Below are 23,381 nucleotides of genomic sequence, written 5' to 3' on the forward strand. Positions count from 1 at the left end.
TCCCTGTGCAGCAAAGAGCAGAACCAGAACCCAGACCATGCGTGTTATTCCACACCATAAAACTGGAGACATTAAGGAAGCAAAAAAACAGAAAAGTAAAACCACAACCCCAGCACATGCAGAGCATGAGTGGACGAGCTGCTGGTGTTAGTGCTGGAAGCCTTTCAGATTTTAGCTGCAAAGTAGAACTCTTCACAGCACGCTGAGCCTTGCCAAGAAGCTTATGACTTTCCTCACATTATCACACAGAAGGGTCTTTCCAATTTGGCACGGATACGCACAGAAAATAACAGAGGAAAGCCTCCATACGGAGGAGAAATCTCCACAATGAAAGGAAATGGAAGCACAGGCATCCCCCTCATTGACATTTTTCATCTGTAGCACTCTGCTGGCCCATCTCTTTGTTTGGAGACGTTTTGGACACTGACCAGTGGGAGTAGGAAACGCAGTTGCAGAACAAAAGACTTCTTAAGATTAGGCTGGAACTGAACATGGAGCAAAAAGGATATCCTCTCCAGCATGGATGTAACCACATGCAAATTCTGACTCTCATTCTATTTCCACAGGAGACAAAGGGAGTTTTGCTGCTCACCTCTGAAGCAACAAGAGCAGGGGGGTCTCAGCCCCAAGAGGGACGTCCCTCTCCCTGTACTCTCCCTTCACGTGCTGGGAATTCATCATATTCTTATTTCTTGGAAGTGCAGAACTGTTTACTGCTAAGAGCCTTGAGGTTAAAATTAATCTCCGGTGAAAACCTCACAACGGCGATAACAAAGCACTCCTTCTGACTTATGGTGCCCAAAAGTTGTGTTCCAACGTGCCCAGGAGGGATGCGATTACAGGGTTAGACATCCACCAGCCCAGTAATGAAAGTTATCCACTTTCTGCACTCCAACCAACTCACCACCTTCCGTTTATACTTCTTCAGCCCTTCTCCACACGGTAAACGACACCATCTGCCCACGCATATTTCAAGTGCCTAGCAATAAAACGTGCAGGTCGAGCACAAGCCCCAGAGGGCTGCTGCCTGCCTCTGCCTAGACATCTTTAAAAAAGCAAATCTGACCATTAATATTAATAAGGAACAGATGGAAACAGAGGTGGCTGTCGTGTTTACTCGGCTTGTTTTCAGGGATGAACATCTCATTAGTGCTGAATTGACTCATCAATCTCCATCTGCAGAATTGCTGGATTACTTACTGTTTACACTCTGCTTTTTCTTTGTCCCACTCTCTACTCAGTTTTTGTACAATATTTTTTGAAATATCGTCTTCGTTCAGTGACCACAAATCCTTATCTTCAAGAGGCTTTTTGTAACCAAGAATTGCAAAGCTGCAAATACAGAGAAAAACAGTCCAACTCAGTTTGGCTGGCAGCACCTGAAGAACTGCAACTAACTCTGGGAGTGGGCAGCTAACAGAAGTAAGAGGTGTATACACAGGAAAAAAAAAAAAGGAAAAACAACAGTGATAATTATGCCTGTATTTCCCTTTATTCCTTACCTTGATGTCTGCAGTTAAGGAAAGCACACTATGTAATTTTGATTACATGTATTTGACTGAAAATATCACTTTAGAAAAAAAGGGCAATAAAAAACAACATCCAGAAGCATTTGAATTAAACTGTGATGTTAAATGAAAACAGTGAAAATTCAGAGGTAAAAATAATCAAAATGAACTGCCAGGGACAAATGAAATGCAAAAGGGCAGCTCACAAAAACCAAAGGAAAACTAAATTTCTCTCTCCAAATACAAGAAAATTACAAATCCTCAACTCTAAGGGACATTTTGCCAAGAGATACAAACATCTCATTGCCATAAATCCCTACAGCAAAGCTGAACATTCAGATCTCTGAAAATTGAGAAGGATCTCGCTTTCACTAGAAATATTTGTACGAGGCTGTGCCAGGACAATGAAGTTACAGAGATACAGGAGTGAGGATCTCAAAACTCTCAACCACTCTGAAAAAACTGGGTCTCATCGTGACCTTCAGCATCGATTCACTTCTTAATCCCAGAGTGGAAAAAAACCCAGTCCCATATTTGACTGTTTAGTACACATCCCAGAGCACAGCAGTCTCAATAGTTGGTAGTAATCATTTGAATATACCACCCAATTTCCTCATGCAAAGGAAATGTGCTGGTAACAAAAGCATTCACCCACGAGCCCCAAAAGGAAACGATGCATCTCAGGGGTGTGAAAAGGTTCCAGTATTTTCTTCTTGTGCTACACAATTCTGCGTTGTTGTTTCAGGCGATGCTGCAGCACAGCCAGGCTGTGTGTGCAGTCATGGCAACTCTGCCACTGATCTGCAGGTGAGACTGGGCAGCACGACTCTCTAAAAGTGGTCTGCAAACGTTCATGTTCTGAAAGTGCTGACAGTGCTGTCATGAAAGAACACCCAACGTCAGCTACTTGAAGGGGAAAAGCCTCCACGTGGGTAACTCTGTACAACACATATCACAAATAGAGCTTATGGCTGTCAGCTGTCCAACGCACCGAAGAGAGAAGCTCACCTTGTAAACCACCAGAATGTCAGTCTTGAGAGAAAGCCTGAAGTTAACTCTGGAGAGGGATTCTGCAGTAAAGTTATGCAGGAAAAAGATTAAATCAAGACAACAGGAAATGAGTCTACATATTACAAGCACGTACCTAAGTTCTAATGAGACATAAATTGATCCCTATCGTTTCCCAAGTCGTGCAGATCTCCTTTCATCTCTACAGAGCTCTTAATATACTGCCTTTAAATCACACTTACATGAGCTGAAACATCATTTTACAGTTTCTGAAATGTTCATCCAAAAAAAAAAAAAAAAAGGACTCAACTTCTCTCTCGGCTCAGCTTGAGCATAAATCCAATTACAGAGACCATTTCATGAATTGGAGAAGAAATCTGGCCTGTGATGCCACCGATATCTCCTGTTATCCATGGTTCTTTTCATATCTATTCTCAATACATATAGAACTGGTTTATTGAGTCAATCCTTTGAGAGTTCGGTTAACTCCAAAGGAATGTTAAGCAAGTAGAAAACAATCTCCACAAAAAACGGTCCTGGAATAATTAATATTAAGCTTTAGTTTTCATAAATTACTTTTTGAAGCAGCAAGTAGGAGGGATGCTTTTCTCTGTACAGATTTTGGTCATTACTGATGGCACACATAATAGAAGAAGACTTCAAATCCCAATACAACTCTCCATACTCATTATTTCTTATGGGGGATCAGCAGCTACAGCTTGAATCTCATGACACTGCAAAGCTTTTTTCAGTTACAAATATTCTCAGTGGAATTCTCAAGACATGATATAATAAAATACACATAAAGCAAAATAAAAGTACTTACAGGGTCTGTATTGGTAGGGGAAAAGAATGGAGGCTTTTCTTTAAAACATGAAAGGATCAACTCAATGATTAGCAAAACAAAATGGATGTAAAACGTGGCAGACCTGAACCTCTCATTTACATGGTTCTGAAGGGAAAAAAACACAGCAATTACTTTACTTACTGTATTTCCCACCACAACATACATGCACACACCGACTGTTTCAGGATCTGTTAGCACTTCCTTTCTTCCCCCACAGCTGAATACTGCACAGCAGTTGCTAGCAGGAATTATCTTACAAAAGCATGCATGTACTCTGCGAAGCACCTTGGTAAATGCTTATCTCCACGTTGCTTTTCATTAAATTCTGTCAACTTCAAAGTGCTTATGCACCTTCACTGCATGCAGACATCCCCTGGAATCAGGGGCTACATGACATCCTTTTAAATTACCTCCAGGGGTTCTTGCAAGATCATGTCACATAGGAACTGTCAACCCAGATCAGAGAACATCCATTTACTTTTTACAAGCAGTCAATGTCAATGCTTTCAGAAGAAATGAGAAAACACTGCATTATAAAATATCAGTTCCATCTGCTGCAGACATTTCTTTTCCCACCCAATCTGCAGTTGACTTAAAACTTCTTGCTGGGAGGGTATATCCCCTAGCAGCTCTTTCATAACCTCATGTGCTTGTGAATGCTCTTCATTGTTCACTTAAAACCTTTGATCCTGAGGTGTAACAGAAAGAATATTTCATCCTCAGCAGTGGTAAGAACAGGAGGGATGCTGCCCACACACATTCTAGGACTCTGCCCTCATAATTTTAAGTTGATTAAGGAATCAACCATTGATAGTCCATTATTTGCTCTTAATCACCAGTACTACAATTTTAAAATTGATTTGAAGTGATGCACGAGAGGGTCTCACCAGGACTGCAAGCACCTCCTGAGGAAGCCCTGCACAGACTGTCCTGTAAGGTTTAATTCAGCCCCCACTGGAATATTTACAACAGTTGGACACAACAAGGTCCTTGGGAAAAGGATAATGCACTAGTGGTAATAAATAAACAAACAGTGTATTAAATTCACCAACAGAACCAGCAGTGATTTAGAACCACTTTCACTGAGGAGCAATCACCTTAATGCTTTCCAACTACTCCCTTTCATTCTCAGCCTCTGATGGCCTAATCACTGAAAGAGCCTTTGCCCCACTTAATGAAATTTGTTTCTTGGAAAAACGTAACAGCATTCTTAATGTGGGAGGTCCAGCTATGCTTGCAGGCAGGAATCAGAACAGCCCAGGTTTCTTTCCCCTGCTGTCTATTTACAGCCACAGTTGGAGTGAAAATGCTGTCCTTGCCGCACGGTGTGCTGGCAAAAAGGCCCGAGGAGTTGTACGAGATGGTCAAGCCGTCTGAACAAGGGAAGGAACGGGGGACTTAACAAGAAAAAGGGAAGAGAAGGGAAACAGAGAGTGAGAGCCTGCTCTTATGTATGTGTGTGCATATCTACACATGCACACGGTGTTGGTGCAGCCTCAGATGTCTAACAGGTTTCCAGTGCACCCTCAGGTTCAGAAAAATCCGTATTTGGCTTTGCATGAGAAACCCCAGATCCCCTCAGGTCAGACAAGTCTGAGTCGAGACAGTGGAACCAAATTCCTCTTTCTGGCGAAAGCCAGGTTCAGATCTGACTCCAAGCAAGGTGATTTGTTCCCTTGCCAGAGATGTTAATAGCATGTTCCCTGTTCTCCAAGTGCTAACAAGGATGGCACGTTACCTGTGCTGTTGTAGTCATGATCTTAGACCGGAAAGGCCCCACGGCACAGAGCACAGACAAAAACCAGAAGATAATGAGCACTCCAGAGGACTGAACTCCTCTCAGTCTTTCGTATTGAATCAGCAGTGTAGCTAACAGCTGTGAAAAGCAAGCACAGAAGACGTGAGCACAGCTCCATCCCACTGCTCCCCTTATTCACACTCGTGCTGGCAGCAGGACCGTGAAGGCAGCTCCTGTCACAGCTCCACAGAACTCGGTAACAAAACTCCCTCTGTCTGAGGGAGGCACGGAATAGCTTTGTGAAATGATTTGGTTCCACCATTTCCAGAGCCCCTGCTACAGAATCTGACTTTCAAACCGGGCTTTGTACCAAGGGCCATACTCAATGAAGCATTAACTACAAATATATTAAGCAAATTTAAGACCTGTTATTTCTCCTATCCAGATGGACAACCATAACTTGTCTAGAAAACAGCATTAAAAATATATTAATCTTACCAAGGGGATAAAAAACTTAATGGGCACATTTTACAGCGTAGTTTTTCACAGAACAGCCCCACGTCTGTTTGCTATCTTAGGCAAATTATCTTAGGAAAATTTGGTTTCCATTTAATGGAGGAACAACCAGCAAATAAGAGAGAGAGTCTGACAAAGCCCAACGCAACACTGAACAAGGCACAAGCCAAACTCAATCATATCTGCCTGCTTCATACCCACATTCTCTCCACACTTGGATCACAAGCCTGGAGAAATAGATAAGAGCAGGCAGAACAACTCTTCATTATAAACATTTCAATTTACATAGGCGAGTCTGCAGGAGAGACACATCTGTAACCTGTGGTCTTTTTGATTGGCAAAATCTGCATCAGTAACCTGAGTACTGATTCAGTTACGAGAGCAGAGGATAAGACAATACATGCAAAGGAACCTCCCTCCTCCCTCCTCCATGTAAGAGTTTTCCTATGAGCCACCATAAATAGAAACAGCTACAAACCACAGTGATGCCGACGACCAGTGGAGTCACAAAATAGACTGGTGGTGGTGTTCTGCTCTGCAGGAGCTCGTGGAAAGAGTAGAAGAGATCTGCCCAGCTCACACACCACAGCAGGACACCAAACAGCTGAAAGCAAACAGAAACACTATTTGGTGAACACATCTCCAGGGGGAATCAGGGCTACAAAACCATTATGATTCACAGATGCCCAGCAAGACAAAGCTGCGCACAGAGAACAACGCTGCTACAGCTGCATTTAGGCTAACGGAACTGTCTCACTGCACTCAGAGCGAGGCTCCAGCCTCAGCTGTTTTGCAAAGGATGCACAAGCACAGCTAAGAGAAAGATTAAAGCAGTCACCTTTTAGGTTCTTTCATTTTTTTTCTCCCCACACTATTCAGTTTTAATTGGAAACACAGGCGGCATCCTGATTAAAGGCAGACACGCTCAGAAGCAGATGCCTGGAATTTTTCTCTGGGATAACCCAGTTCTCTCACAGCCAATGGAAAGGACTTGTTTGCTTTCCTTACACCTTGTCATTTCTAAACCAGAGGCACCGTTGACATCAGCCACCTCTTAGGCACAAGATACCAATGAAAACACAAAGCTATGAAGTGGGCGTAGCGGCTTGAAAAAACACCTTCCTGTGCAGATTTTCATAACGAGATGAAGTTTTCACTGCAGCTACCTTAAGGTCTTTGCTTGGCAGCTTTGAGTGGTGAAGCAACACAGTGTCGGCCCACCACGGAGGTGAGTTCTCTTCCGCAGAATAATAAAGTCTTCATCCTACCCAGAAAGGTGTGCTTGTGGGGTTCCCTGGCAGGTGAGCTACCCTTTGGAATGGCCCCTCGGAAATTCGTACGTATGTTGTTGTTTCCTCCAAATGCGTTCTTCAGTCTCTCCATAAAGCAGAAAGAATTTTGTTTAAGCCCCACCTTCAGCCCTTGCTTTGGCACTGAATTGAATGCGAACTGGCAAACCCAAACCTGCAGTCACTTGCGGAGCACTGCAGAGATCTTACCGTCTTGAACCTGCTCAACATGGACAGCACAATGTACCCCCTTTTAGAGCGCTTCAGGTACAGAAGATAAAAGGGTAATGCAGTCCAGAGATAAATACTAGGGATCCATGCCAGGATGGTGTTCTGGAAACATGGTGTCAAGTCTGGATTGTCAGTGTGGATCGAAAGATTTGCATCCTGGAAAGAAAGAAAAAAAAAAAGGAGACATTAATTAACAGATGGGCAGAAGCTCCACCAACTGGAACACCTGCTTGAAGCTTTCCAAAAACAGCTATTCTGACAACTTGGGGTTAATCTGTAATCATAAAAGCTCTAACCACTGTTATAAATACTGGGCAAAAGCTTAAGAGGAAAAAAAACAAACCACTACAAAAGACACAAAAACTTCTGCCCTCCTGTGTCTCAGAGCCAGAGCTCCATTCTGCAGCACACACACGTGCTGTTTAAGCCTTGCTTTGCTAAGGCCTGCTTACAGGTGATGGATACCACTGCATTTCTCCAGGATTCCCAGCCTGGACTGCAGCACCTGAACAAGGGCTTTCTCTCCAGCCAAAATCCTGGACTCAAAAACTGATCCAGCAAGAATATCCAGCACTGGAGCAAACAAACAGATTTAGATAACAAGTGCATGCCTAACCAGAAAGAAACCCTGCACTTCTAACTAACATTTCCTCCTTCTTCCTTATGTGCTTCCAATGACAATTACTTCCTTGTTCTGAACAAAGGCAAAAGGAATACACTGAACATGTCAGAGGAACATGGATTTCTGGAAGACATTGCTAGCAGTGCCCTCCACCTGTGACCAGGGCACACGACTCTCCTGCAACTTGTAGCAAAGGATTTGAATGCACCACATCCAAACACACGGCTATGCAAGTTCAAACTAAAATAGAAGTTTCAGGACAGCTAAGGGAGCTTGCTTTGAATCAAACCTATCAGAAATTCACAACGTGTGCTTTGCCATCCGACATGTCATCTTCAACCTGGTAGATAAATACTGATAAATACTTGCAGGAAATTACTTTCCTGTATCAGTAACAAGCAGATGATGAAACGAAGGTGTGCCTGAATGACAGATATCTCTGCACTAGGATCACCTGTACCGAATTTTGGGCAGGTATGAGCTCTCAGCAGACGTGTTTCAGTCAAGCCTCCCCAGCCCTTAGAAACGACGGAGTGAACACTCCAAATGTACATGCTGAAGAAGTATTTCCAGGCCTGCTTCTTTTGCCAACACAAACAAAAAGATCAAATGCTGACAGCAACAGCTAATTTTAGGAGAACCGAAGAGCCATAGTGTGCTCACAGCCCTTCATCTTGGCAGTGGCCGTTGAAAGGGCCATGCATCACTGCTTCGGCCCTCTTAAGACACTTAAGAGGAGCTCCTAAGCATAATGAAACTACAGCCTTGGCAGGACCCAGCACGGCTTGGCTGAACTGTAACAGCTTTGTCACTCAGCGCTTCAGCTTTGGCACAAACAAAAAGTGGATGGCAGAGAACTCTGGAAGCAGCGTAGACACAGAGCTGTTGGCTGTGCATCTGAGCCGTACCCTTAGTGCCCCAGACCAGCAGCTCTCCGGCCCAGAGTGGTTCCTTTCGAGGCACACGAGCATCCAGGGGAAGAAAAAATGCTTTCATTTCCTACCCAGCTTTGTCCAGACCTTGGGGAAACTTCAGCCTTGAATCAACACCAAACGGGCAGTTATACTGCAACTCAAATACAAGATCAAAACCAAACAGAGCTCCAGCCTCGGATTCAAACTATTTCTGTTCTCTTCCAATGAGGAGGTCTCTGGTGGCTACAGAGCAGATAATGTTTAAAAGCATCTTTTTAACAGGATGAGCTCACCAGCAGCTACCTGCCTGGGGCAGGGATGCCCTCTGCAAGGCTGCAGCTGAAAGGCTCCCAGTTCTAAATCTGGCACTTGTCCACTCTCGTTTATTTAACAAAATGCTCATTTCCTCTTTAAATTACACATGGTTTAGCGATGTCTTAAGCATGTTTGCAATCCCACTCTTTTTGCTTGCTGGAAAACATCCTGGGAAAAGGAAAGCTGAAGGATAGCAATAGCTGGGCACAGAATTAAATGAGGATTCTGTTTACAAGAACATTCATTGAAAAAAAAAAAAAAAAAAAAAGCACTCTTAATTTAAACCTTTCCTATAGGACCAGAATGCTCAGAAATGGTTTTCTGTCTGACAACCACCGAGAAACTGCCCCAGATGTCCATTAACTCCAGGCTGAACACAAGCTGGCTATTGTATCTGAGACACAGACTGCACGGCTGCCAAGCCATTTTAAGGCTTTCATTAACTCTTACTTAAACTAGGCAAAGGACTTGAATTTTTGAGCATAAAAATACAACTGGCCAGGCAACAAAAATTCTCTCGTTAAAAATAAATAAATGAAAATTCAGATTTGAAAATTCAGCCGAACTATCCCCAAGAATGAAAGAGGAGCCAGTTCAAAATCACACGGAAGCACAGCTGGCCCCACGGCTGCTCCAGATCCCGCACGGTGCTCGGGCCGGGGAGGTCCCTGTGTGCAGGGCAGGGAGCTGCACGCTGCTGCTCTGCTTATGTTCTCCCGGGGGCTCTGGCAGGGGACGGTACCTAGAGCACTGGGTAGCACAATTCCATACAAATTACTTGCTGCCAAGCCCAGACTGCTGAGGACAAGGCTGCCACGTACGCTCCACACAGCAGGGGCTCTGCTGAGTTATTGTCTTTTCTTTAATCTGGGAGTTTGAAAGCTGCCTTTCTCACAAGCTGGAGCTGTTCTCATGGAGCTGCTATAAATCAGTGCTCCAGAAGCGTACACTCCAACGCTCAGGCAGCCGCTCCAAGCCGAAGCCACACACCGGGTCAGGACAAGACATGAAGTTTCAAGGCCATCTATCCTGACAAACCAGCACTGTGAAACGTTGCTAAATACCCTTCAACCAGCAATCTGGTTATGGGACTCCACCCTGGAGAACAAACACCAGCAGTGGGGGCCAAGGGGACCAGCTCTGTGACTCCTGCCACTCCAGCTCCTGCCCTCCCCTGCCTTTGCCTGTCCTGCTCTCTGCCCCAGTAAGCAGAACAGGTGAGATGTGACTGCAGCCAGCCCTGCCTGCAGGTAGGAACCCCCACTGCGGGCTGCTGCGCTGCAGGGTTCTCTTCAGGTTTGCTGCTGAAAGAGGTGCTCTCCAACTTCAGCATATTAGACATGTGATTCCTCAGCTCACGGCTCTGTGCTGTAAGATTAGAGGTCCTTGGTACAGCTTCCCAGCAGGTCAGGGATCTCCTGGGTTCAGAAACCTACCATCAGTAGAGCATTCTGCTGATCAGTTAAGAACAGCACTCACACAGCCCTTGCAGCAGCCCTCCATCGTACCCGCAGCTCCAGCACAATCCCTGTGTAAGTGTGACCTCTGCGCAGTCGGGCTGACGTGCAGATGACCAGCTAAACCCTTAACCTCAATTTAAAGGATGGTATTCGACAGGGAAAGTTCTGAGCAACATTAAATCTGCTCTAATGCTTAGTATTTCCTATTACGCTTTCCCCTCTGGAAAAGAACACCACTCTTGAAAAGAGCATTCTTAAAACTGATAATGCCTACAAGGGAAAGAACAGGACAAAGCAATATATGTTGGGCTTCTTGCACATCACCCCTTACAGCCTTCAAAGAAAGAGAGGAACAAACCGCCTACAGCCAGGCTGAAGAACAGAAGCAGAGAGACTCCTGCCCATCCCTTTCCCAAACTCCAACAGTGATATTAAGACAAAGTAGTGGCTCTGCTCCTGGTTTTAAGTCCAAACCAGCTCCTATTGACCAGAGAAGTGTAAAATCAAAGTGCCTTACACAGGTTTGAGCCAGCACTCAGCTGCTGCCGCGGTGCTGCTGCCCACACAGCTCACAACAGAGAGCTTCCAGCCCTTGGGAAGGCTTCCACCTTCTGTACCCATGCAGTTATCTTCACCGAGTGGAAAAATTAACATATGTTTTTTCCAAGAATACTATATTGCAGGAAGAACTGCAGAAGTGATGGAAAACACAAATGCATTTTTTATCTGATGGGAATGTGAAGGCTGCTGTGCTGATGTCATTCGCACCACACACAAGGTTAACACGTGCCCTGCCACTGATTGTCTGCTGCTTATCACTGGTCGGAAGGTTATTTAAGATTAAAAAGGAGATTGGAAAGCTGACTGCAAAGATACGCAGGAAAATGGAAATGAGTAACTGAAACTCTTCCCTGCAGCAAATAAAGATGAAATGGTGCCTCTTGCAGAAGTGATCGACGGTGGGAACTCCAATGCAGAGAAGTCTCCCTGCCCTCCGTACCCAGCCATGAGTCCCACCTGCACAGCCTGGCAGAGGAATAACGATGGCCTCCTCCCCAGCACAAGGCCTGCTCCAAACACAGCAGCAGAATGAGCAGGGCTCACGCTCAGCCACAGCACAGGCTTATCTCAGCCCTGCTGCCTCCCCTCCCACTTCCAGCTGTTACCCACCCCTCTCTTTGGTCCTTGCTGCTAAGATCCTCAGCGCTAACTCAGTCCTCGCTTGAGAGCACAAACGCAAGCAAGTTCCCTGCTCCACTTCTGCACAAGGCTGCCAGTTTCAAACGGTCTTTTCAGAGCAAGATCATCCATTTACGTCTCCAAAGGAACAGCTTCACCTTTATGCACAGAAAGAGTAACACGCTTTGTTCATCTGAAGCAACTGCTGCACAGCTCAACTCCTTCATGTGCTACACAAACCTTTTTTCCTTTTGAAACAGGGCACAAGGTAAGGATGTTCTTCACTGCAACACTGGAGCAATTCTGCCTGGGGCTGAAAGCAGGTGAGCGTTAAACAGTACTGCAATAACCAGGAAGGGCTTTTTTTTGTTTACAAAACACTGCAATATCTATCCACGTTAGTGCAGCACCACTGCAGGTACCATGGTGAGGAAATGCTGCTCAGACCTTCCAATTGGTTTCTCTTCCCTTCTCCTTTAAGGGAGGTTGCCCATCAGTGCCGCGAGGCCAAAAAACCCAAAGAGAAAATAAAAGATGGGATCAGGTGAGAGCGGAGCAGGGAAATGCCCATCACAGGAACCAGAGGCGAGGCAGAGCCCTCCTGGAACGCTGCTCTTGCCCAACGAATGGCACGCACAGCTTCCATCCAACACCAGCTAAACAACGTGAGCATTAAGTTTAACACTTGATTTTCAACACTTATAAATCCCGTATTTCTGAAAGAACTGTGTTTATCCGTGATCTGTACAAACATCCTGTGAGCGAATCTGCCCAGCAAGTGCTGACAGGAAGAGGAGCACCGCTGGTAAAAAACTGCTGTGAGGCAGCAATGGCCCAATTGCAAAATGCTCCCAGGAAATGCACTGCAAATATCCCACAGAGGCAGGGCTGCACACTGCCATACAGAGCTTCCATCCGGGAAGCAAATTTTTGGAGGTCACCAACACGTAAGCAAGGGGAACCATCTCTGCACTGGGATGGGAGGAAAAAAAGGGGAAAAAATACAGATAAAATAGCATTGCTGCGTATGGATATTACTACCAGTACCAAATTTCCATTAGACAGCTTAACATTGGTTACTCTGTTTCTCCAGAAGACATCTTGCTTTTTCAGAGGAGACGAAATACAAAAATCTGAAGTTTCTAAATTCTTTTTGTTCTGCTCTCATTCCCCTTTCTGCAATAAAAACCAACATCCAGAACACGGAGAATTTTTTGCTTTGACTTCCCCATGTTTCCAAATGTACAAAAAGGGAAAAATAAAAAAGGAAGAAAACTACACTAGTAAGAGGAGGGGGGGATTTCAGGAGCCATCAGTCGCTGGGGGCAAAAGGAGAGGGGCTGAGCAAGAAATGACCACCAGGCACTGTTTAATCGCAAAGCATCAAATGTATTTCTGTGCTCTCAAGAAGCTCAGAAAAGAAAAATGAACTGTTTCTGAAACTGAATGACTCTGCAATTGGAAACAACTCCTGTGAAATATTTTTTGTCCTCCCCTTCTGTCATTCCCCACCGCGCTCCGGTCCAAAGCCTTATGACACCAGCACGTGCTGTTACCACCAAGGACCCCGGCCTGTCTGTGCCATGGCTGCCCCGGGCACCCGGGGACGAGCTGCCAGCTCCAGGCACAGCACTGCCAGCCGTGCTGACACACAGATGTGTCCCCTGGCAGACTGCTGGCTGCCTGCCCGCTCTGCTGTAACGTGTGATGGGTAATGGCCCGTCAAACACACAGCCCTGCCGGGAGACAAACGGCCATTAGCTCACTGGAAAAATATCAACCATTTCATAGGTTACTCAAATGAGTGTTTTTTTTTTAATTACATTTTAAACAGTAAGAGCCTCTTCATTTTAATATATTACAAACACACGTAGAAAGGAAAGGGATCTTCAGTGGCATAGCAATTTGTACAGCAGGTGGGAGAGCCTCATCCTGAAACGCTTTATACTCTTAACTGCAGTGGTTAAAGCAGCTCCGCTTCAAGGATCTCCTCAGAAAGTCATGCTTTATCCCAGCTCTCAGTCCCACGCTCCCAAGCCCTGGACACCTCTGCCTGCACATCTGCTGTACATCACTGCAGCCGAGTCGCTCAGAACTGCCACCAGGGAAAGCTGAGGAACCTGCCTGACCTCGGGATCTGCTACAGGCACCAAGGCCCCCTGCGGGGTTCAAGTCACAGCCCAAGCACAAGGGGCCCTCACCAACCTCCAGCAGCCTCCCAGCCCCACAGCACCTGCTCCCTCTCAAGGCATCCTCCGCTCTTCCTGCCCCACGCTCCAAGAAACACAAGGGAAGGAAGGAGGAGCAGCGCCTGCTGTCCAAAAAGCCTTTGGGAAGCACTGCCCACAACACAGGCAGATTGCCTGACCTGCCACGTGCTGCTTTGAAGGAAATAGCAAATACTGATTTCCTATAAAAACATGAGCAATCACATTTACACACGGTACTGACATGAATGTCATTTTCACGAGCTTCATTAATTGACGCTGTCACTGAAGGATGCCATAAATTATTGACATTGGCAGCTTTCACTGGTGCTGCTTCACTCACAAGTTTCAAACCCAGACTTTGTCTTTCCCAGACAGATCTGAAGACAGCCTGTCCTTTACAGAGGATAACAGCTCCTTGCTAATACTCCTGATCTAAGGACAAATATTTATACTGCTGTTAACACTGCGGAATTAGATGCCCAAATCCTTTACTAACAGCTTTGTTCTAAGTCAGTTCAAGAATCCTAACACCCTTTGAGGATTTAAGCTTGAGTAGTTAATTGCTTTTAAGTTCAGGATGTTACCAGCAGAGCCAGCCTCGGTAAGAGAATAACTTCACAGAGCTGAAGGGACCACTCAAGTTCCCTATTTGAACTCTCATGTAATACAAGACAGAACGCAGATAACTGATGTGATAGTTTGTGGTTTATGCAAGTGGGACTCCGTTATCTCAAAGTGGGTACAGTTACCAAAGATCACATGGAGATCTGTATCACCTTGAAGGATCTATAAATGTTGTGCGTTCATCACAGCACGGCAGGAGAAGCTGACAGATAAAGAAGAGCTGCTGTGGACCAGGCTGCCCTGCTGCCGAGTCCCCTCATCTGCTGCACCTCTCATTCTGCTGCTGCTGCAACCAGCCTCGCTGATACTGTAACAGAAGAACTGAAATGCCATGTTTTAATATTAATTCAGGGCCACACAACATAAGGTTTAGTGGTTTTTTCTCTTATTTTTTTAAATTAAGTTATACACGTGTTCCAAGCAGTACTTTTTTGGCATCTCCCTTGAATGAAGCATTTTTCTCCTCCCACACCTACCCTAAGTCATCTTGAAATAAAAAAAGAGGAAAAAAACCACATTTAAGCATGGCACACGAGGAAGCAAGGAGGGAAACCATGCAGAGAGGAGAAGTGCAGTGCTCTGAGCCAGAGGAGCTGCACGACCTGCAGCCCAAACCCACCAAAACGTGGGACTCGGACCAAAGGACTGTATGCAAACCCAGGGGTTGATGGGGTGCCTGTGCTCCCATATAGCAGGCTGTCCCACAGGCAAGTTGGAGGTGTTGTTTACTTTAGGAAATTGCTGCAATTTCCTGTAGAATTACTCAAGAGTCTGCGGATGAAGAACGAGACAGCACTTCTCGTGGGACAGCAAGGCACACGCACAGCTGGGAGGCTGGGAGCTGTGGGCAAAGCAGGGCCAAAAGGAACAAGCCCGGACCTCACTGTAAGCGACCAGAAGTCACGGCCTCTCACTTGAGGCACCGCATCACTTGTGCTCCCATTTCCTCTTTACACTGATAAAAATAAAGGACAGAAGTCGATGTTTCAGCCTGGGTGCAGACTGCAGTGTTAACGCAGCCCATCATCCCAGCACCCCTGAGCCCTGCGCAGCACTGAATGCCTTACCCTCACAACAGCCACAGAACCATTTCACACCCAGAGCCTCTGAGCCACGGGAAGGCAGTGAGCCTTTACGATGGAAAGCAATCCGGTTTTCTAAGCTCATGTTGCTTCCTGGGCCAAAAGATGCATTTCCAACAGAATTCTCCTTCAGAGAGCACTGCGTTCCCCTCTGAGAGGAACCGCTCACGTTGTACGTAAGCATGAAGGTGACAACTCTGCAGTGTCTGCTTCTACAGGACAGATCTGCGCCACGTTAACTGCCTCGGCATTCCAGCAGTGAGTATGTGCCACAGTAAAACAGGAGGCAGTTTGGACAACAGCAAATAACGCACCAGAGCACGGTGTGTGGGCACACGCTATCACACACACCTCTTCCCAACAGCATTTAGAATGGGAACATCGCCAGGAAATATTAACAATTAACTGTCAATGCTTAACTGAAGAATACAGAGCATTTCTAAGCGTGACGAGATTGCCCACACTGTCAATAAAGTTCTAGTTGTTCCTCTTTCATACGTAGAATAGCCTGGATCTGTGTTAGTGACTTGCTGACTGCATGTTCAACAGGTGAAGCAGTAGCTAGAAGGCACTTCTAATGTGACCTACAGTGTTTTCTGCAGTTTCTTATTTCCAAAATGGGTCGAACAGGAAATTATTTTGCCTCTGCGCAAGCACCAAAAGCCAATCTGACATTCCCAGAAAAACCCCCACCTTGCAGAAGGTCCTGGATCCTTAACGCTTCTGATAAGAAAAACATTCCGAGATCAATCAGTCATCTGTTAAAGGCTGATTGAGCTCAACCTAAACATGTCTGTGGGCTAACTCTGAGCTGTTTTGTTTTGATTCTGACCTCCCTTCAATAGAACACTATCACAGAGGGTTTAAACTTTAAAACAAATAAATGTTTGAATTGGAAGATCAAATTTCCTCTTGCTCTAAAGTTTCAAAATTGACATCAGTACATTACTGAGCTTCCAAAAATATCCAAAGTCAACCGGACAAAATATGGGGAAAGAGCCTAAATTCACCAGCCATGAAAAAGCAAACATTAATACTGGTTCACATTTTATCAAAGTCTTGATCTGCACCACAAGGCTGAACACCATCAGCATACACACACAGTAAGTGCCTTTGTCACCTTCTGCCCTCTTCAAGCAGATACAGCAAAGCCTAAATTTATGAGGTATTCTGCCCATTATTCATCATCAGCTTACCACGCTGTAATTGATGTCAAACACTGCACTGCGAGGCACCAGCAACAAGTCTGACCTCTGTCCTTGGGTACCCTTCCCTGCGGCCCAAAATCCAGGTTCATAGACTAAGATGATGATGAATCAAAAGGTAACCTGGCTAAAACATGCTTATATTGCAGGAGTAACCAGAATAAAGGTACGAAATCACACTGAGCTGAACAATCCCAGCAACCAGAATATTTTATCCAAAGAACACAACACATCCTGTTGAATCTCAAGCTACCGTTGGACTTGGATGCAGCAACGATGGGGAAGACGTAGCCAGAACAGTCCCACCCAGCCCTGAGATTACAAGACAAGCTGAACGCTGCCAAAACCCAGTGAGGTGTGACTGCGCTCCTACAGCGAGAGCTGAAGGGACAAATTCTGCAGTCAGGTGAGCAGTGCTCCCCAGAGGAAATCCCCTCAGGGCACATTACCTTTCTATCACTTCCTGCAAATGTAGCATCAAATGGCAACGTCGCAGAGGAGGTACTGCCCTGAGGACAGCATGAGACGGCTTGGCTCAGCACAGGGTACCACGTAACTGCTGCACGAAGAGCAGAATGACACCTACATACACCGCACACCTACAGGCAGCACAGCTGCAGGAACGCTTTGATGAGCACAGCAGGAGCTGGCTGAAGGCTCAGGACGCAGCAGCAGCGCCAGCACAGCCCCACGTGAAGGTAAGAGGAGCTCCTGCAGCAGCCAGCAGCAGCAAGCAGCAGTCTGCCTGCGCTCGTTCCTGCTCTGCGAGTGTGTACAATAGAAATGCGATGAAAATAAGACTTGTTTGAGCAAGCTTACCCGTTCCCACCGCGTGTACCAGTGTGTGAAGCGCTTGGAAAGCAAACCTGAGATGGAACAAAAACCAGTGGGCTTAGGGCAATTCAAAAATAACTTTGAGACAGATCTGGAGCGAGGATGAGTTCTGTGGAGGCAAAGCTCCGCAGCAGGACCCGCAGCCAGCTGTGAGAGCTGCTCTGCGACAGCTTCCTCGCAGCGACCACACGCGTCCATCATCAGCCATCCTTCATTCATCAGACTTCACTCGAAAAGTCCGTGCGGGGAGAGCAGCCCGCAGAGAGGGGAGGGGCGGCGGAGCGGCAGCTCCTGTAGTGTTCCCGTAATGTTCCCGTAATGTTCCCATAGCGTTCCCGTAACGTTCCCGCTCGGACCGCGCACCGCCCCGCACACCGCTCTCACTCCATGCCGTGCTGCCGGCCCGGCGCCCCCCAACGCCTCCGCGGCTCGCGACCACCCTGGGCGGAACAAAGCGCGGCCCGGCGGGGAGGAGCGGCCGCCCCGCAGCGCGGCTCGGTGCGTGCGGAGCCGGCACGTCGGGCGGGACCCGCAGCGGAGCGCCCGGCCGACTTTCCCCTCAAAGGAGCGGGGCGGGCGGCACCGCGCTGCTTACCCAGAAGCGGGACCCGCAGAACGCTTCCATGGCTGCGGCGGCGGAGCGGAGCCGGGCGGAGCGGAGCGGAGCTGAGCCTCCTCCGGGCCGCGCCGTGCAGCGGGAGCGGGCGCTGCCGGCCGGGGGCTGGGAGCTCCGTGCCCGCCCCGCCCCGCCCCGCCCCGTCCTTCCCGGCGGCGGGAGGCACCAACCCGCCCTCGTCCCGCGGAGCTCCGCTCGCACCGCCTCCGCGGAGCCGCCCCGGGCTGCGCGCTGCCCTCGTGCCGTGCGGGGCGGCCGAGGCCCCCGTGGCGGGCGGAACTCTCCTGGCGGGCGGAACTCCCCTCGGCGGCGCCTCTCAGCCGCTCCCGGGGCGGCCCGCTGCCCCATCACGGCAGACCACCGACGTCACCCGCTTCCCGCCCGGCTCTGGGGTTTCCCTGCCGCCCGTCCTCACCCTCCAGCTGCCGTTGATGCGCTGCGGCCGCTCGGCTCTCCGCCCGCAGCGCGGGAGCCCAAAGCCGCCCTCAGGCCGCCTCCAGCCGCGCTGCCCGGCGCGGAGCAGCTCCGGGGCTCAGGGTGCGCGGTGCTGGGCGGTGGGATCTCAGACGCTGGCCTCGGTTCCCTTCGTTTTAGTTTTGTTTTTTCCTGCCTGGCTGCAGCCTTGCCTTCCCTCAAGTATCCCAACCATAGAATTGGAAATGACCAACGAGGTCGCCGAGTCCACCCCCAAACCCTCCCCCGCTGACCGCGTCCCTCAGCAGCACAGATCCCCAATAGCAGGAGTTAAGGGCTCCCAGACTACACGTAAGCCTGGCCACTTCGGCATCTATCTCCATCCACTTCCTTCGTGCTGACTGCATCCTCTGAGACTTGAGGTTAAACCAGTGGCACAGACCTGTTATAAAAGCTTCTAGTCAATACATTTTGCATGCATACGTAACCAAATGCTTTTGCAGTGCACCTTGGACACAAGCTGGTTTTTACTTCCTTGTGATGCCTGAGTGCTGTTTGCTTTCCTCTCGGGCAGGACTTCAGCTCGAGCGGCCACCCAGCACCGGCTGCGTGTGAGCTGTGAGCCGCAGCATCTCTCCAATACCACCGTACTGCCCGAAGCACGCTGCTCACCAACCTGCTGAAGAGTTCCAGCATCCATAGGGAAGAGCCACCAAGCAGAGGGGGGCATCAAAACCTCTCACCAGAGGGGAGAGGAAAGATGGAAAACCCATGAATGCTGCGCCTCAAAGTCTTTTCCTCTCTTAGCAAAACATTCTACTCTTTTTTTTTTTTTTTTTTTCCTGGACCACCAAAGACACACCAGTGATGGCCACACAGCAAAGCACTGGAGGCAGCAACGTGCTTCTATCAGCAGCACTAAGCATCTGCCACAGCCGTGTCCGTGATGAAGCTGAGGGACGCAGTTCTAATTGCTGTAGGAATCACTGTACTTATTGTTGGAGGAAGGTCTTGCCCAACATTAGCTGCTTGGATGGTTGCCTATAAGACTGAAGATCTCGGACAGATAAAAGCTGATCATCCCAACCATGTCCCAGCCCTCTGAAAGAGCACGAGAGGAGCCCTGGGCAGCTGTGTGAGCAGGATCTGCCCAGGACACCGCATTCTCCTTGTAAACCTTACACTGAAACTTTTGTTCAGCACTCAGAATCGCACCAAGGGAAGTTCAAAGGAAAGGCAGTACAGATGGGAGGTCCTCTGTGCTTCCTGAAAGCACGGCCCCGCAGTGCAGAGAGCTTAAAAGCCTGCCCTGAATTAAGATTGGCTTTAGCATTATGGGATGTCTCAGGTACAAAGGTACTGCAGGAACAGCCATTGCAGGCGTTGTGTACAGGAGGGGAGAGGTTCGTTTTACCAGCATACTTTACAGCCCCATTGATACGTGCTATGTGCATTAATCCCTAATTAAGATACTGACTTCAGTGGAATTCCTCCACCGTACCTGTAGAGAAAGGACCTGTGCTAGGTTTTGCCCTGGGTCTTGTAGCATTCAAAATGAAGGGGCCCCAGCCAACCTTCCTCTTGCCTGGTGTCCCTGTTCACAGTGGCAGCCTCTGCCTTCAGCAGCAGCTCGTGCTGCTAAGCGGGGTGGTTCTGGTGAGCACTGCACCTGCCAGACCCTGGGCCCTGCTGTGAGCTCAGGACAGACCCTGCGGCCTGGCACTGACTTTGCAGGGCAGTCATGGACTTCCAGGGGCACCCTGGCAAAAAAATAAAGGTAGGAATGAAAGAAATATTAAACTTTCAGCAAGATAAGATAGGGATAGGCTTAGAAGCAAAGCAGAGGCTGAAGCACGGTTGCAGGCAGCTCACTGTGTTCTGTTTCCTTTTGGCGATGGGAAGGAAGGCAGATGCACCTGGAATACATCATCACTCGTGTGACATTCCCCAGAATTCAAACTAGCTGTGAGTATGAAATGGCTCCTTCTGTGTGAATGTCATGGAGGTCACGAACTCACCTCTTCTCACTGTACAGTTATCCCTGGGAGTGGCAAGATCAGATCTGAGCTCATTCATTAATGTATTTGCATCCTCCTTGCCATGGCAGCTGCATGCTAAAAGCACTTTTCACCTGCTAACTTGTAGGGCAGGTGCTCAGTCGGTGCAATCACGAAGGCCCTAAGAGGCACACCCAGAGGCTGTAAAGCTGGCTGATTGCTGGGGGCAGGAAAGAAGGGAACCTGGGAGCAAAGCTGCTTGTGTAAATGCAGTGCCCATATCTGCGCAAACCCTCACCTCGTTCTGAGTTGCAAAGCCCTAACAGCAAAACGAAGTGTGATCATCTCTCTCTCTCTCAAAAAAAAAAAAAAAAAAAAAAGAAGAGTATAAAGGACACAGTGCTGGGGTGGGATGAGCTCTGGAAGTTGCAGTTTTGCAGTTTCTTGACCTTGAATGCCACCTCAATTCTCTGCCTGGAAGGGCAGAATAATGGGGATTTACAATAAACTCTGTTTAAAGTCAACACCTCATGAAGTGATCTTGGGTTTCTTCTACACAAAAGGTGATTGGCATTCCCCTGGCTGGAGTCAGAGGTGGCACTTCCCTGGAGAGCCAGCACAGGGGTGGGGAGCACACCTCATGTGGCCTCAAATTGCATTGAAAAACCCTTCTGTTAGCTCTGGGGTGAGGTGGGTCAGGGCATCAAGGTTCTGTTCAGAGAGAAAAGGTGCACGTGTGACTCTTCCAGGATGCCACATGTAAAGCCATCTTTCCCTCTTACACGAGTGCTCTGGCATTGCACACTGCAAGTGATGAACAGAAGAAGCCAGGCATGCTGGCAACGACCCAGCTCCTCCCGCAATGCTCCTGGAGCTGCTCTAGCTGGAAACAGCTGAACTCTGAATGCAGTTTGTCCCCCTGTCCCCTCTTAGATAATTTCACATACTTTTAAGTGAACAAAGAGGTTAATTAAGCCGGTGACAGGTGAGCACACCTCGGTTTGTGGGTGGTATGGTTGCAGAAGGAGATTAGAGTGACGAACAATCAACCACAGACAAACAGCATGTGGGCTTATTGCCACCAAGGCACAAACTGCCCTATCTCAGCCCCCAAACACACTTGCCACAGGTTATCCTTTCCCCTGGCAACTTGCCCAGCCCCAAAGCCTCTCCTAGTTTTCATGGACTGGAGCCATTCTGAATTTCACCCCGAAATGGACACGAGAGAGGCTGCGGGAACGCTGCTGCAAACACAGAGTCCTGCTGTGTAGGAATGGAGCTGTCAGCAGCCTTTGGCTGTGCTGAGATGGTGACGCCTGGCAGAGCCGCACCACCTGCCCCGCTCTCCGCTCTGCACTCCATGCACTGCAGTTCTTTGCTTTGTGGAACGGCTCCATGTTAACTCCTTCCTGATCTGCCCCACAACAGCTGGGGTCTGCCTTTGGTTTCCATAAAGTAACTGTTCGTACAGCATGTTATTAAAGGTTTAACCATTGTTTCCGTTTTTCCAGCTGGAGCTGCAGGGGTCTTTAGCTGCATCATTTGGACTATTAAATACATATGGAAATATTCCCTACTCGGGACCTTGAGAGCCGTCCAATCATATCGCCCAGTGACTTAAGCAACAATAGAAAACGCCAGAGGGTGTTGTGTTATTACAGCGCTGTGAACATCTCTAGGCATAGCATACGGCCGTACGACAACAGGAAAACCCACCCTTAAGCTCCAATAATCCTCACAGGCGGAAACTCCCGCGAGGCAGTGACCGACAATAGCGGAGAACGCCCCGAACCCATCAGCCGCAACCGGAGCTCAGGCGCAGCCTCGGCCCGCAGCCAGCCCAGCGCCGGCACCGCCGTCAAATGACGGGCAAAGCAGCACGGCCGGCCAGCAGCGAGCGTCCTGCCGGGCCCCCGCTCCGCTCCTCTGCTCGGCCGCCGGCTGCGAGCCCCGGGGTCGGCCCAGGAGGTGCTGCCGTCTCGCTGGCCCTGCGCATCAGCCTGGCTTGGGCAGCGCTGCCAGGCGAGACGTCCTTCCTCTCCTCTTGCCCTGGGAAGGGGTTATCCGTGCAGGGGCTGGAAAACCCCGCTGAAATAAAACCCTGCTGAAATAAAAGCACTTCTTTTTACTTTTTTAATTGCACTTCTGCGATACCGAGCTGGGAAAGAAGGGGCTCCCGGGCAGCAGAGCCGGCAGCCGCGGCCGTGTCCGCTAGGAGGCAGCAGAGCGCCGCGCCGCGCCGCCCCTCCGCGGCCCCGGGCGGGGCGGTGACGGAAGGATTTCGGGCGCGTGGCTTCGAAACGCTTTTTTTCCTACCTTTTTTTTTTTCTTTTTCTTTTTCAGGGGCTCGTACTCGTACAGATTGTGTCTGAGATTGTTGGTGTGTCTTGGTTTGTGTCTCTGAACACCTGAGATACAGAACGTGCATTTCTCATGCAGATGCTGACGGCGCTTGGCAGAGCACGCACCGCTTCCAGAAAGGAGGACAGCGGCCAGAGTCGCTTTGCTGCCCGGACTAAGCCAGAAAAATATTCACTTTAAGCGCTGCTCCCAGGATGCAGCCACTACCGCACGAGGCACAGCCCGGCTCCATGCAGTGCACAGCCTGCTCAGCAAACAGCAGCAAAACGCCATGCCCAGGCTCTGGCAAGCTGGGAGCACGTCTGCAAGTGCCGGGGTGGGAGCCCTCTAAAACCCACAGCACAGATCAGCAAGAAAGTTTCTCGTAGGGAATACTCACAAAAACAGTAAAAGAATTCCTCTCCGAAGATC

The 23,381-nt window shown here is 48.4% G+C and overlaps 2 protein-coding genes across 4 annotated transcripts in view; one reads left to right on the top strand and one right to left on the bottom strand.

The window, feature by feature from the left end:
• Positions 1-18,389, bottom strand: part of ABCC3 (ATP binding cassette subfamily C member 3) — a 43,377-nt gene extending 24,988 nt beyond the window's left edge. The window contains exons 1-7 of one of the 3 annotated variants that reach the window (XR_014887473.1): positions 18,178-18,389; positions 7,117-7,293; positions 6,096-6,221; positions 5,102-5,239; positions 3,343-3,468; positions 2,517-2,578; positions 1,201-1,332 (exon numbers count right to left, since the gene is read on the bottom strand). Coding sequence is in view for 2 of the 3 variants with exons in the window: in XM_085240309.1 (XP_085096435.1) it covers positions 1,201-1,332; positions 2,517-2,578; positions 3,343-3,468; positions 5,102-5,239; positions 6,096-6,221; positions 7,117-7,293; positions 18,178-18,207 (791 nt within the window). In the remaining variant the exon portion in view is untranslated. Of the gene's footprint in view, positions 1-1,200; positions 1,333-2,516; positions 2,579-3,342; positions 3,469-5,101; positions 5,240-6,095; positions 6,222-6,783; positions 7,063-7,116; positions 7,294-18,177 lie in introns of those variants that run through there. The other 2 variants (XM_085240309.1, XM_085240310.1) reach the window with 2 other exon arrangements.
• LOC146543096 (uncharacterized) lies at positions 12,960-22,687 on the top strand. The gene is made up of 2 exons (XM_085240324.1): positions 12,960-20,577; positions 22,121-22,687. The coding sequence occupies exon 1, from the start codon at positions 17,970-17,972 to the stop codon at positions 19,011-19,013; it is 1,044 nt and encodes a 347-aa protein (XP_085096450.1). The 5' UTR covers positions 12,960-17,969; the 3' UTR covers positions 19,014-20,577; positions 22,121-22,687.
• The last annotated feature ends 694 nt before the right edge of the window (positions 22,688-23,381 follow it).

The sequence above is a fragment of the Meleagris gallopavo genome, chromosome 20 (assembly GCF_905368555.1).
Source record: "Meleagris gallopavo chromosome 20, MGAL_WU_HG_1.1, whole genome shotgun sequence".
NCBI lineage: Eukaryota > Metazoa > Chordata > Aves > Galliformes > Phasianidae > Meleagris > Meleagris gallopavo.

Bases quoted from the DNA above. Each gene is read 5' to 3' on its own strand.
- LOC146543096 (XM_085240324.1), top strand. From the start codon at position 17,970: ATGCCGTGCTGCCGGCCCGGCGCCCCCCAACGCCTCCGCGGCTCGCGA.